Source organism: Medicago sativa, chromosome 5 (assembly GCF_051527215.1).
Source record: "Medicago sativa cultivar Bolivia chromosome 5, Bolivia_mono, whole genome shotgun sequence".
In the NCBI taxonomy this organism is placed as follows: Eukaryota; Viridiplantae; Streptophyta; class Magnoliopsida; order Fabales; family Fabaceae; genus Medicago; species Medicago sativa.
The window spans coordinates 74,246,714-74,262,189 of record NC_140753.1 but is presented as its reverse complement, the minus strand read 5'-3'; the positions used below and the strand labels follow the sequence as shown (position 1 = coordinate 74,262,189).

General features: G+C 32.9%; 1 protein-coding gene and 2 pseudogenes across 2 annotated transcripts; 2 read left to right on the top strand and 1 right to left on the bottom strand.

Moving 5' to 3' along the window:
• Positions 1-232: 232 nt before the first annotated feature.
• SGP1 (Ras-related small GTP-binding family protein) lies at positions 233-3,279 on the top strand. 2 transcript variants are annotated; one of them, XR_015010312.1, is made up of 7 exons: positions 233-822; positions 1,114-1,234; positions 1,406-1,502; positions 1,796-1,935; positions 2,038-2,077; positions 2,452-2,535; positions 2,762-3,279. XR_015010312.1 is itself a non-coding variant. In XM_085709875.1 (6 exons), the coding sequence occupies exons 1-6, from the start codon at positions 451-453 to the stop codon at positions 2,924-2,926; spliced, it is 879 nt and encodes a 292-aa protein (XP_085566001.1). In that variant the 5' UTR covers positions 233-450; the 3' UTR covers positions 2,927-3,279. The 2 variants fall into 2 exon arrangements, 1 of the variants encoding a protein (XP_085566001.1); XM_085709875.1 differs by lacking the exon at positions 1,796-1,935.
• A 5,089-nt stretch (positions 3,280-8,368) lies between these two features.
• On the bottom strand, positions 8,369-10,751 carry LOC146924921 (uncharacterized; annotated as a pseudogene).
• A 984-nt stretch (positions 10,752-11,735) lies between these two features.
• On the top strand, positions 11,736-14,117 carry LOC146924920 (uncharacterized; annotated as a pseudogene).
• The last annotated feature ends 1,359 nt before the right edge of the window (positions 14,118-15,476 follow it).

The window sequence follows — 15,476 nt, the reverse complement described above, 5'->3', positions numbered from 1 at the left end:
TCATGTGTCTCACAATATAAATCATTTTATACCTTATCTTACTATATTTTTATTTTTCTATTATAATGCTCTAAGCCTCTAACTATATTTTCTTTTTGAGTAGAATTACCAAAGTACCCATTCCAAATGTAGTAATGAAGAAGGCGGCTATAAGGATATTATAGGAAACAAAATTGAAAAAAACCGGTCAACTGTCCCTTATATAAAAAAGCAACATCTTATGTACTTCTCTACTTTAGTTTGGTCCTCTGTTTCTGTGTGAAATAGAAATACATTAAGTGGGACCCAAAAACCAAACGCCCCATCATCAACAACAAGAAAGAATAAAGAAACAAAGAAAATTCATTAAAAAATACATTAGACACAAACAAGAAGAACAAGAAGAAGAGAGGTTTCAATACAATACAATACAACAGCTTTGTCAATGTCTATGAACAAAGCCATATCTCAATGGCAAAAGTGATAAAAGAAACAACCAAGAAGATGACACAACTCTGCAGGAAAATTGTTCAGGTTGATGTTAAATATGGTATGCTTCAAAGGGTATCTTTTGTTGGTCAGTTTTTTAGGTTCATTTGGAATAAACTTATGGTTTGTTCTGTTGGAAGATCACAAGCTCAATATAGAAGATTATCTCTTAATCATTCTTCTGCTTCTGCTTCTTCTTCTTCGCCGTTGTCGCCGCCGTCTCCGGCTACGGTTGATGATGGTTTCACACGAGAACAACAGCATACCAATAATGGGTATGAGTCAGATTCTGATTTGGTGAACCTTAAGATTAGTTTGTTGGGTGATTGCCATATTGGGAAAACTACTTTTTTGGTAAGCAAGTTTTTTACTTTACCTTAAATGTTGAAATGGGTCATGTGTTGATTTTCATTTTAGTGTTGACTATGTTGGTTGTTTTATCTTTGAAGCACCGACACTTCTAATCAAACATATCTACTCGTGTCTGACGCATGTTGTGTCCGACATTGAGACGCCTTTGAATTATATGATTTTCTCAAATTATAATTGATATCGATTTGTTGGTCTTTGAATGTTTGAATCTGGTGTATGTATTTCATAGGTTATAGGTTTTTATGTGAATGATTTTTTATTTTATTTTTTCAGATCAAGTACGTAGGAAATGAGGTAGAAAAGAGGAGTTTGCAAATGGAAGGATTGAATTTAATGGACAAAACTTTGTATGTTCAAGGAGCTCGTATTTCATTTTGTATATGGGATGTTGCAGGTGATTTAATTTTGTTTAATTTGATTTAATTTGCATGTGCTCTGTTCCATGTTCTGCATTTATTTTTTAGATTTCTCTCATTAGGTTTATTTATGTATTTTTTAAAATATTTTTACTTTTTCTTTTTTAAGTTAGTTATTGATGGAAAATTATTATGTGGGGTTTAATTAGGTGACAAAAAGTCCTTAGATCAAATTCCCATGGCTTGTAAAGATGCAGTTGCTCTACTGATTATGTTTGATCTCACTAGTCGTTCTACACTAAACAAGTAAGTTCTGAAATATTATTAGGCTTAATTACCTTCTTTTTTTCCATTTACTTAATTTTGAGGTTAAGTTGATCCTATAATTTTAAAAAGTGTCACTTTGATCATTTAACTTAACATTTTTGGTTCATTTGTGGCTCTAACATGGAGTTGACATGGTAAGGAAACATTTTAAATAAAGGATATAATAGTTTAGATGCATAAATTTCAAGAAAATATGAAGAAGAATTATATTTTTAAAACCTATGCTTTGGAGAAGAAGGTTTTTGTGACGCGTTTCAACTACTAGTTTATAGTGAAGGTCATGTGAGACATCGCATCAACTTTCACCGACATTGTCTATATGTATTCGAAAAAAAAGGACTAATATATGGGACCAATCTGGGTGGAGCCACCAATTTGAACCTCAAAATTTAGTTAAAGGACCAAGAAATAAGTAAGCCGAAATATTACTATATTTTTCTTTTATGCTATAAGTTTTATAGGAATATAATGGTAGAAATAATTATGTGTTTTTGCACTTTCTGTGTTTTTGCAGTGTTGTTGGATGGTACAGTGAAGCAAGAAAGTGGAATCAGGTACGATTTCTTACTTTTTATGTCACTGAAATTAAATTTCGTTGGTAAAGTAAATGCCACCAAGTAAAATGTAGTTCCAACTTCCAAATGCTTTTCATTTTCACACGAAAATCCTTTGAACTATTATAGTAAGAAAAAGTTTTGAGGTAGTTAAAATAGAAATGGTTAGAGTTACTAATACGTTATTATAGTGATGAAACTGTAGTAGCCTTTATGGCTGATAAGTGGTAAGTGACATTAAATTTTCAGGAACATGTGACAGAGATATGAGCTCATTAAATTTATAAGTTGATATATGCTTACAAATATTATCCCTAATTAGATGTATTATGTTTTATGGAATTTGTGATGACCATGTTACATTCAATTTGCAGACTGCAATTCCCATTCTAATAGGAACCAAGTTTGATGATTTTGTTAGACTTCCCCCAGATTTACAATGGACAATTGTAACACAGGTAATTGAATAATAATTACATGATCAACTTACATCTTAAGTGGATTCAATTTTGGGGCCTACATGCATGTTGGTTAAAGTTAAATTAGTCATGTTCACAGTTCATTGCTTTTCTTTTTGTGGGTACAAATTCACAGTTCATGCCTTTAAATAAAGTGTTACTTTTTACCATATTATTTGGCTTTGTTATTTTCAAAATTAAATTGACTTGTACCTTTCATATACAGGCAAGGGCTTATGCAAGGGCAATGAAGGCAACCCTTTTCTTTTCAAGTGCAACACATAATATAAATGTCAACAAAATTTTCAAGTTTATCATGGCAAAGCTCTTTAACTTGCCTTGGACGATAGAAAGAAATTTGAAAGTTGGAGAACCCATAATTGACTTCTAAATTGTTCTTTACGCTAATTCCTTTGTCTAGTACATATAAAATAAGAGAGGAAAATAAGAGGAAGAAACAAAATTGGAAAAAAAGAAAGAAAACGAGTCTTTCTTTTCATATTGACTTGCTAGGAAGGTTCCTAATCTACGTGTTATTTTAGGCCATTTTGACTACATTTTAGAGGGTGATGAGAACATGAATGGTGTGGCTCATTTTTTTGGTGTCATTGGTATAATTTCCTTAGTTGGGTGAGGCCAAAGCCACGTGTATTTTGGTATTTTGTACATGTGTGTGAGATAAATATGTTCATAACATCACATTATCCTAAAGGAAAGGAAGAGAAAAGGAAAAAGATTATATAAGTATTTGGTTCTTTCCGTAGTCTAGTTTACTAGTAGTATATTTTTTGTCTTATTATTAGAAAAAGGAAAAAATTTGAAAAGGATTTGATTACATGATTTACAAGTAGGAAAAGGGGAAATACTTGCCCTAATCAAAACTTAGCACCTTGTATACTCTACATTATATAATATGCTAGTTGGAAGAGCATTGCAGTGGTTATTTTGAAAAAAACCAGTGATCAATAATAGGCAAACAAAATTAATAGACTAAAAGTAGAAAATTATATTAGTGGGGAGTAAATGTATATTTAATTTTTTTTTCCTTAACTTTAGTTTTCCAAAGAAATGAACCTTGATAATATAAAATTTAGTTGAAAAATAAGTAAAATCTGATCAAAGATTTTTAGATTTGAAATCAAACTCGAATACCTCTAATTTATTCAACCTTAACTTTGTCCAATTGAATTTAAGCTTAGATTTTTTTAATCAATTATATATAGGCTACTCATTGATTCACCGCTGAAGCAACATTTGGTCCACGAGTTCTAAACCGATAAAAATGTTGAAATTGTTAGGTTGATTGCCGTGAGGGAGGTTCAATTCCCGACTCCTCCACTTATGTGTGGGTTTTCAATGATTATTATCATTTTGTCTATCGACCCAAAAAAATAGCAACATTTTGATCTTTCTTGTTTATACATTAATAGATTTGAATACGTAGTTTACATATGTAGAAATCACATATTGATAATTATAATTATGTTGGTTCTGCTACATACGTAAATAATATATAGTTTACATACGTAGAAATCACATTGCTACATATTGATAATATGTTTATACATTTATAGATTTGAATACGTAGTTTACATACGTAGATTCCACTGTTGCCTTGGCCTCGATAAATTGTTGGCACCTTCATCAATTAGATGTCAACGTTAACACTTTTTTTCATGGAGACCTCAATGATGTAGTGTACATGAAAGTTCCTCAAGGTATTACTCCACCAAAACCGGGTCAAGTCTGTCAATTGTTGAAATCTCTCTATGGGTTAAAGCAAGCAAGTCGTCAATGGTTTGATAAGTTGACTTCATTTTTGCTCTCTCATGGGTACCACTGCTTAGGGTGTATAAAAAGGAAGTAGAGAGTCTATGTAAGTAGTATTCGTAAGAGTATCAATTGAGATTTACATCTACTTGTTGAAGTGTATAAAAGAAACAAATTAAACACTGAAGTTCGATACAGGTACAAACACAGGACAACGACACGCCAAAACTGGTAATAATTTAAGAAAATTGAATTATTGAAAGTAAGAACATGCGGCGGTTTCTCTTAAATATTGTTCTCCTTCCAAAGTACATATCAATTTCTCTTAACTCATCGGAAGAAAAGTTGACAACAAAAGGATGAGTAAGATGAGAACAGGAGGAGCAGAAGTAATCATAGGCCTACATGGACAGTCATTTTGTATTTTGGAAGGAGAACAATATTAGATAACACGATTGAAGAAAATACGACATATATACTTGTCATAGTGTTTCCAATGCTAAATGTTAAAGGAGAGATCTCATCAAGAGACATGTATGACACCTGATGGATGATAAAATATGCTCTGAGCTGCCACCCACCTGTTGAGTATAATAAGCAACCATAGGTTTAATCATAATTCAAAAAAGCTCAGGAGCTTTCATAACTAAAGGAGAAACAATGAGAAAATATCAAGTGAATTGGCATTTCTAAAAAGGATACTAAGAGATGTTGACAATAGTTGTCTGAAAATTTCAACATATCGCCTTAGGGTACATCTATTATGGAAATAGAGACAAATATGGATTAAGATGATTGCAACTGTAATAAGAAACTAAGTATTGATAGCATCGGAATAAGCAAACATCTTGTAATTGATTACCGTAAAAATTAAGGGTCCAATTTTAGATAGGGCTGTTGGCGATCCAGCTGCCCACATTTGTGGTCCCTCGACGGCTAATGCAAAAGGCGTGCGAAATAACAGGGACGACATAGGTAAATAGGCGTAGCATTTTAGTCTGCTAACTGAATTTCCTTTCAAGCCCTTTTTTGAAAAGATATTACAGAATACACATGCGACAGTTGATATCATAGCCCCCATAATACTCAGGAAAAAGAGAAGCAATCAATTATGAAATCAAAGTTAGGAGGTAAAGAATTCTAACACCACTACTTATACTATTTCCTGCAGCCACTGTTTCATCGAGTGAAGTCTTGTTCTTAGGTTCAGGTCTTCGTTTTAGGGTAATTTGACCTCAGTTTTGCCTTGGATAATTGAGTATTGGTAATGTAGTTAAGAAAATTGGAGCAAAGGCCTAAAAGTGTCTTCACCAACAATCTTCACTCTGGTTTAGCAGGGCATACTGTGAAGAGTAACAGAATTTCTTTTTCATACTAGAAACCCTCTAACAAGAGATTGTATCCTAAGTAAAAAGTTTTCAGCTCTTAAAGAGCCTTCCGCGCCTAAATGAAACAAATGATAAATTTTTTGAAAATGAAGCACCGACAGAACATCCAATAAACTATATAGCATAATTTAATTTTTGCATTGAATTATAAGGTATTCAACTAACTATGTACGACATTTATTATTGTAAAGAAATTAGCCTTGAGAAAATTAGTGAATTATTCAAAATTATTAAAATGACGAGTAGAAAATGAGGTGAAAGAGGCACTATTTCATTAAGAATCTAAAACAACTTTCTCAACTTTCAAAAGCAGAGAAAGGAGTAAGAAACTAGCAAGGCACGCCATTGTTTGTAGCGAAACCAAGTACATTTATCAGAGACCAAGCAAGAAAAACCACAATTCACAAAACAATGTGATTCATCAAATGCGATTAGCGAAAACCAAAATTTCCATGTGATAGAAACAAGCACGTACAAAAACCAAATTGAATTGTGAATTTTCACAGAAATAAAAAAGAGAAAAATCAATGATGTACCAAATAACCTTGGAAAGAGATTGAATATTCACAGAATCCCACCTCTCTCTGCTTTCAGTAAGTGATATGCCACTGCAATGGCTTCTTAGCCGCACAACCCCAACTACAGCCTGTGCTAACGTCACCGCAATGTAGTAACCAAATGAATATTACAATTTGGGTTATAAAATTGGAGGGACAAACAGATGGTGAGGTCAGGTTGTATATTGGAGATAAAGATTAATAAAGGGTATGGCAATTTAATTTAGGCTTAATTACACTTTTGGCCCCCTAAGTATCCAAAAGTTGCGATTCAGGCCCCCTAAAAAAAATAACTCTTTTCAGGCCCCTTAAGTTCACTTTTGGTTGCAATTTTGGCCCACTAGCCCAATTTTGACCCAGTCAACGCTGACGTGGACGCATATTTGAATTTTTTAATATTTTTTTTTAATTTTGTAATTAAAAAATAAATAAAAATTCTGGAAAAATGAAAAATTAATAAAAAAATTGATTTTTTTTTAAAAATTCTAAAAAATTGAAAAATTAATAAAAAATTGGAAAAAAAATATTAAAAAATTCTGAAAAATTGAAAACAATTCTGGAAAATTGAAAAATTAATAAAGAAATTGAAAAAAAATATTAAAAAATTCTGGAAAATTGAAAAATTAATAAAAATGAAAAATAATTGAAAAAATACGGAAAAATTTAAAAATTTAGGAAAAATTAATAAAAATAAAAAATGATTAAAAAATTGAAAATTCATTAGTATTAAAAAAATTTAAAAATTGAAAAAAATTTAAAAAATTTGAAAATTTCGAAAATATCTGGAAAATTTGAAAACGGAATTCTGGAAAATTGAAAATTCTGGAAAATACGGAAAATATTTAAAAATTTTCGAAATTTTCATTCATATTTTTTCTGGGAATTTTTGTGTATTTATAAACCGGAATACACATAATTTTTTGTAAACCGGAATACACATAATGAAAATTTCCCGGAAAAAATACTAATGAAAATTTTTCCGGAAAAAATACTAATGAAAATTTAGAAGTTTCGAAAAATACACTGAAAAAACCTAAGCTCGACATATATACTAATGAAAATTTCGAAATTTCGAGAAATACTAATGAAAATTTCAAAAATTTCATTTTTTTAAAAATGATTAATCTTTTTAATTTTTTCGAAAATTTCGAATTTTTTTTAAATATTTTCCAGAATTTTTATTTTTCATTAAAATTTTGAAAATTTCATTTTTCCAGAATTTTAATTTTTTTTAGAAAATTTCGAAATTTTATTTTTTCATAATTTTTTCCAGATTTTTTTCATAATTTTTTAGATTATTTTATTTTTTTAATCATTTTTTATTAATTTTTCAATTATCCAGAATTTTTTATTTTTTTAAAATTTTTTTATTTATTTTTCAATTTTCCAGAATTTTATAATATTTTTTTTCAATTTTTTTATTAATTTTCAGATTTTTTTTTCAATTTTTTTTGTAATTAAAAAAAGCATTTTTATTTCTGTAATAAAAAAACATTTTTTTAATTACAAAAATATTTTTTTTTATTTTTTATTAATTAAAAAAATAAAATAAAAAAATTTACACACGTGGCGCTGACGTGTCTGTTGACTGGGTCAAAATTGGGCTAGGGGGCCAAAATTGCAACCAAAAGTGAACTTAAGGGGCCTGAAAAGAGTTATTTTTTTTAGGGGGCCTGAATCGCAACTTTTGGATACTTAGGGGAATAAGCATGAAATCTTAAAAAATGAATAATAGAAGTCATGTCACAGGTGTAATAACCTGTGTAAACTTTTTTACACATTAGCAATTTCCTATCATGGTTAGGAAAAAATATATAACTTTTCTTTATCTCTGTCCAAGTTACCTTAACAAAGGTGAACTTCTATTAAGCGAATGCATTTCAAAGTAAAGCAAAGTAACCCAAGTCTTATTATCCAAACACCAAACACAACCAAAGTCTTATTATCCAAAAGTGATTCTGAATGCATAAAAATGATTTTTTCATATTATCCAAAGTTAATAACATTATTATCTAAAAGGAAAGCAGTTATACATAGCCAAATTAGTCTGAGTTTAATTTAATAATATATAATAAAAAAACAACAAATTCACAACTCTCAAGTCCTAATCCTTTTTTCCTAACATTTTCCCCACTTATTTTTGCATTAATAGTTTAACCTCCTATGAAAATGATGACCTGATATTAAGATTGATTTCCTCTAGCGTTTCTTTGGCCATTCTTGAATCCATAGAAGCCATTTCTAATAGCTGCCCTGCTGCCATTTCCCTATTCATAGGCTCGAACTCCTCTAGCTGTTCGCTTACCATTTTCCTATCCATAGCCCTTAAGGAAAGAGGGATCAACCTGTGATATTCATCAAGATTGATGGAGATACCAAATTTCTTTGTCTGAGTCAATAACTTGAGAGCCTCGTCAAAATTCTGTTGATCACAATATATAACAATGAGTGTATGGTACCATCTGAATCTTAACCTCGATTAACTTAGAGTCCTTCTTTTTGGCTTCTTCCAGGATCTTAGCCTCTTCCATACCATCTGAATGTGAATAACCACACGTAAGAGCATCACAAGTGTATAAACCTAGCTATACTTTCCAATAGCAGCAACATCTCCAAAGCTTGTCCGATTTCCCCAGCTTTAACATAGGCACTAATAATCACATTGAAAACTTGTTTTGAAGGACATGGTACGAAAGCTGAATGTCTACTGAAGTCTGCAATCATTTCAAAGATCAACTGCTTGGCTGCATTGAAATCTTTAAACCAAAACAATGCTTCGACAACTGCAGACAGAAACTTAGCTTCTTCCCCTCATCCCAGTCCACCTCCTCAGGGATATCAATATCAGTCAACAACTCCAAAGCCAAATGTCGAGTTTCTTTTTTTTGAACAAAGTATGTTGATCATAGGAGTAGTTAACTGCATACGTATCCATAGCGACCAGTTTGGGTTTCTTTTCTGCTTCTCATTTGCTGCCAGATAGAGAGCATGGCTTCTTTAATCATATTTTTTTTAGAAAACCAAGTTAACAAGAAACCAAGTATGTTACCATCATCAGGAAGGAGGGTTTCTGAATGAAGCACCATCGTTTGACATATGGAAGCGGCTTGCTGAAGTACATCAGTACTGCACTTGAGCCACAATAGCTTGCTGTGTAAAGATATATGTATCTTGATTTGGCACACATTGAAAGACCTCAAATTTATGAAAAACATCAAGTGCAGCCTCTCCATTATCGCGAAGAATTCTATGAGTTTATTTAGAATCCGAGCATTAAAAATCCCTCTCTGATAATTACCAATCTTCTTAAGCAAGTCCCCTAGTAAAAGTATGGATTTTTTTCCTTAGTTTAACATGAGAATCATAGTGAAGAATATAACATATTTGATGAAATAACAAAAAAATTCTAAAACAAGGGTAGTGAAGAAATCCTTATTATTCTTCCAAGCCAATTTTATATAGTGGACAAGATTATAAAGTGGATGACCGTGATTGTTAAATCAAGATCGAACAATTAAATTTTTTATACAGATTTAGATTTTTTATTTTAATAAAAAATACCTAGGTTAAAATCTGATTAAACATATTAACTATTCTAAGGACTTTATTAGGTTGGAACAAGCATAATAATAAAATGCCTCACATTATAAATAAATAGCACAATACAAGTTCTAAGTTGAAATATTAAAAAGTTGGCTTCTAGGACTTATACCAACAGTCACATTGGAGGTCAGTGTTGGTGATCACTATGGTGCTTTTTGGTGGTTGGAGACTTGGAGTAGTGGTGAGAGTGGTAGTCAGTGATGGTCAGAGAGGTAGCTTCCGATGGTCAAAGTGGTAGTCAATGGTGGTCAGAGATGCATGGACTGGTGATCATCTGTCGTCGAAGTGTTAGTGGTGATTAGATTGGTGATTAAAGGTGAATAGAGTGGCTATCGATGATGCGACGATGGCCAAAATTAAGATGGATGGCAATGGTGAGCAGAAGTGGTTGACGATCGTCAAAGTAACGATGATCGAATGTTGGTTAGAGATAGTGGTTGACGACCATTGTCGGTGACATGTTAATGCTAAAACAAAAACAACTCAAACCCATTTTATCCAAGCATGTTTTGATTTTAAGGTATTTAATAATTGGACCCCACACAAGTTAGAAAAAATCAATCGGGTTATCTAGTAAACCGAAATACTTAATCCACGCCCTAGTCCCACAAAACAAAACCTGTCGTCAAACGTTAAACCCTCCTAAAGCAACTACCTACACTTATGTTGGTGTTGTGTCGCGGAGCAATTTCATCTTTTGCGATGAACAGTGCGAAGGCAATAGCTACACGAATTCTTGCAACTCAGAACCAGGTGAATCCATCGATTTCTTCTTTGTTACGTTTTCAACAAAAACTCTATTTTTCATCTTTGAAACCAAATTCTATTTTAGAGCTTGTTTATAAAAACCAATGGTCTGAAAAGTTAGAGAATGAGTTAGAAAACCAATACCGTCCATGTTTAACCCATGAAACTGTTGTTTACGTTTTGAAGCGGTTGGATCATAGCCCACGTAAAGTTTTTTCTTTTTTCAACTGGGTCGGTGAGAAACAATGGTTTATGCCAAGTTCTTCACTTTATAGCTTAGTTCTTAGTGTCTTAGCCAAGAATAACACATTTATGAAACAGCAAATTTGGATTATTTAAAGACAATGAAGGAAAAGAGGTTTTACCTTGATGAAGAAACACATTTGACAATACGAAATAAAGTTGAGCACACATTCGTCATAGATTTGGGAATCGTTGCATATATACTGCATAAGATAATACGAAATAAAGTTGAGCACACATTTAGAAAGAGTGACTCTGTCGGCTAAACTCAAACACTGTTGCTTCCAACCACTCAATCTATTTTGAATTTTCAAAAAACTCAGATATTCTTCTCCAAGAATGTTGATGGTCAACTTCAAGATGATATTTTAGAGAACTGGTATAAGGTAGATATTCTTCTCCAAGATTGTTGATGATCAACTTCAATGTACCACATGGAGTGGTACATTGGGTGTATGGATATAAGGTGTGTCAACGAATAATTTCTCTTTTAAAGCATACTGGTTTCTCTCGGGTTAATAGTTTTGGAAAAATATCTGGGGGCAAACATTTCATTGGAAGAACTAATAGAGGTCATTTTAATCACATTAGTTTCTTATTCTATTTAAACATCTTTTTTTTTTTTGAAAGATATTCATTCTATTTAAACATCTATGATTACTTTTTTTTTTGACCGAATCTATGATTACTTATTTTTTTACAAAAGAATCTATGATTACTTATTATATAACTTTATATTGAATAGACTTCTACGTCTGAAAATTAAGCCTATAAAAGACTACATGTATAGGTTAGAGTTTCCTTAAAAAAAAAACATAGGTTAGAGTTCAACATTCTCAATCGCTCAGTAAACCTAAAACTAGCCGTGTGTGTGCCGTCTGTCTCCAACCATTCAAACTCACAAACTATATATATGCAGATGTGGGTGTCGTTTGCAGCAAGACATGGCAGGAACTACATCACTTTTTCTTCTTCCTCATCCTTCTCCACACGAAGAATTCCTAACCCTAGCAAGGTCATTTTCTCCAACTTTCTACGTCAATCATCATCATCATCACCCACTTCATGTAATCCCTCGTTTACATATCGTGACAATGACAACAACGTCACCGCCTCCAAAGATTTCCAGAAAGTGATTAGTCTTCTTAGTAATGCTTCTACACGTGGGCGCAGGTACAACAAAGACTTGACCAATCTAGTTCAACATCATCAACAACGCTTTCTAATCAAGGTTATTGAAACCTCTTGTCAAACTAAATTAGCTGAAACCCTAAAAGTTCCACCTCAGAATCTTATATACTTCATAAAGATGCTTTGGAAGAATAATAAAGACCTTGTCGATACCCATGTTTTGGAATATCTTGTTGAATCAATATGCACTACTGTTCACTATGATTTTAATGTTAAACTAAGGAAGAAATACATATTTTTTCTGTGGGACATGCTTAAGTATATTGGCCGCTGTGAAACTGACTTTCTTAACGCAAGGATTCTCAATAAACTCATAGAATCCTTCTCAATTATGGGGCAACAAGGAAAGGCTGCACTTGATGTTTTTCATAATTTTGACGTATTTCAATGTGTGCCAAATCAAGATACATATTACTTTACACTGCAAGCTCTTTTGAGGAGCACAAGGTGTAGTGCTGATATGATCCACCAAGCAGCTTCTATCTATCAAAAGTTGCTGCTGCTCCATGATGATGATGACTCTTCTCAAGAAGACAACCACCTTCTTCCTCCTCGTTATGACGACGACAAGGTCACCACATCTAAAAGTTTCCAGAGAGTGTTGACACGTCTCAGTGATGTTCCTGTTTTCTGTGACTATAGGTACCAAATTGAATCAGCTATTAAATTCATGGACTTTGCCACTCCTCGTCCCCGTCAACAACATTTTGTACTCAAAATTATTGAAACCTCTTGTCAAACTAAATTAGTTGAAATACCACCTCATAATCTTATCCACTTTGTAGAATTGGCTTGGAAGAATAATAAGAACCTCATCACTACCCCTGTTCTGGAATCCCTTGTATTGTCAATATGCCCTACTGCTCCCACTGAATACGATGTTGCACTAAAGAAAAAGGATATACTTTATCTGTGGAACTTGCTGAAGCATATTGGCCACTATCAGACCGGTATTCTTAACACTCGGATTCTCAATGAACTCATACGTTTCTTTAGATATATGGGGGAAGGTAGGTGGATAGTAGGAGGTTACTGTTTCTATGGATATATGTGGGACAAAGGGAAGGCTGCACTTGATGTTTTTCATAAATTTGAGCTCTTTCAATGTGTTCCAAATCAAGATACATATATCTTTACACTGCAAACTATTTGTGGCAGAGATTGCAGTACTGATGTACTCCAGCAAGCCGCTTCCATATGTCAAAAGATGGTGCTTCAACCAGATACTCTCCTTCCTGATGATGTTAAGATACTTGGTCACTTGTTAACTTGGTTTTATGAAAATAATATGATTAAAGAAGCCTATGCTCTCTATGGGGCAGCAAATGAGAAACGGAAAAGAAACCCAAACTGGGGGCTAGAGTTAGATAGGCTGTTACCCTATAGAATATTTGAGTTTGACACACTTTGTTCAAGAAAAGAAACTGTACATTTCGCTTTGGATTTGTTGACCGTTATTGATATCCCTGAGGAGGTGGAGCACAAGGAAGAGGGGACTAAACTATCGCACTGTCTGGAGGTTATTAAAGGCTTCTGTCGGTTTAATGATTTTGATGCAGCCAAGCAGTTGATCTTTAAAATGATTGCAGACGGTCCGCTACCGCATCCTTCAAAACAAGTTTTCAATGTGATTATTAAGGCTTATGTTGATGCTGGGGAAATCGGACAAGCTTTGGAGATGGTGATGCTATTGGAAAGTATAGGCTTACACACTTATGATGTTCTTACGTGTGGCAATGCCAATGGCCGTTATTATACTGGTATGGAACAAGCTAAGGAGATCTTGGAAGAAGCCAAAAAGAAGGACTCAAAGTTAATCGTTGCTTTGCTCTACCATACGCTCATTTTTATAAATTGTGAGCAACAGAATTTTGATAAGGCTCTCAAGTTATTGACTGAGATGAAGGATTTTGGTTTATCCATCAATCTGGATGAATATCACAAGTTGATCCACCCTCTTTGCTTGAATGATAAGGATAGGGACATTGTAAGGATGCAGCTACGCGAAATGGAGTCTATGGATAGGAGAATGGCAAAAGAAAAGCTAGAGGAAATCTATCTTAATATCAGGGCATCATTTTCATAGGAGGTTAAACTATTGATGCAAAAGTAATTGAGTGGAGAAAATGTTGGGAAAAAATGGTTAGGAGTCGGGTGAATTTTTTAATATATTATTAAATTGAACTCAGTTAAATTTGGTTATGGATGGCTGCTTTCCTTTTCGATAATGATGGCATTAATAAACTTTGGATAATATGTCAAAATCATTTTTATGCATTTGGAATCACTTTTGTCTCTCCTTACCGTGAAGCCAAACACATGACAATTCTAGGTTGTGTTTGGTGTTTGGACGAAACCTTCTAGATAGGGAATGCTATTTTTTAAGGGATTTAAAATGCTTTGCTGTTCTTTGAAATGCATTTGCTTAATAGAGGTTCACCTTTGTTATGGTAACTTGGAGAGAGATAAAGAAAAGTTATATATTTTTCCTAAAGTGACAGGAAACTACTAATGTGTTATGTGTAGAAAAGTTCTCAAATCAAATTGGTTTTCGTACTGGTTTTTATCAGAATCGGTTTTCGCTATCTTAGCTTTCGCTAATGGCATTTGATGAATAACATTTTTTTTTTTTTTTTTTAAATTGTGATGGTTGTTGCCTTGTCTATATGATAAATGTACTTGATTTTGCTGCAAACGGTGACATGCCTTTGAAAGTTGTTTTAGAGATTTGTGAGGACTACGGAGTATTTCTTGTTTTCTCTACTCTTATAATAAATAAATAAACAAAACCAATAGTATACATACCGTGGAGTATGGTTTTGATAGTATAAATTACAAATTTTTTTCCACCAAGTTGCAATTTTTATCATAGTTGAATCACATCACAGAGACTTTCTGAGACAAATGCACTGTCCATTTTGGATTGAACTGGCAGTGCTATTTTATTCCGACCAATTTGATTGATGTTCCCATTAGCCAATTCCACAAAAAGAGAATCCATTTTGGATTGATGTCTTCATCACTATTCTTTCAGAGCTCTTTCCCATTATTCATCAATATGATGCCAATTTCCCCTTTTTCCCAATATCAATCTAAACAGATAATGTCCACCAAACAAAAAAAATTCTAAACTAGAGAATGCTTCCCACCTCTTCATGTTTCAAATTAATAGATAAATCAAGTAAGAGTTTCAATGAGCTTTGAACATCAAAAGAATCCAATCACCAGTTCATGGTTGGGATCATCATGGGAAACAAATTGGTCGGTACAATTTGCTTAACTCTGCTGCATCAGCATGTATATTATTATGATTATGATGTTTGGAAGGATGAAATACTGTTGTTGATAGGTGATGGAGAGGGCTGGCTTCGATTTCCCAATTTTCCTCACATTTGTTCATTACATCATTGCATGGATTCTGCTTGCAATTTTCAAGGTACAC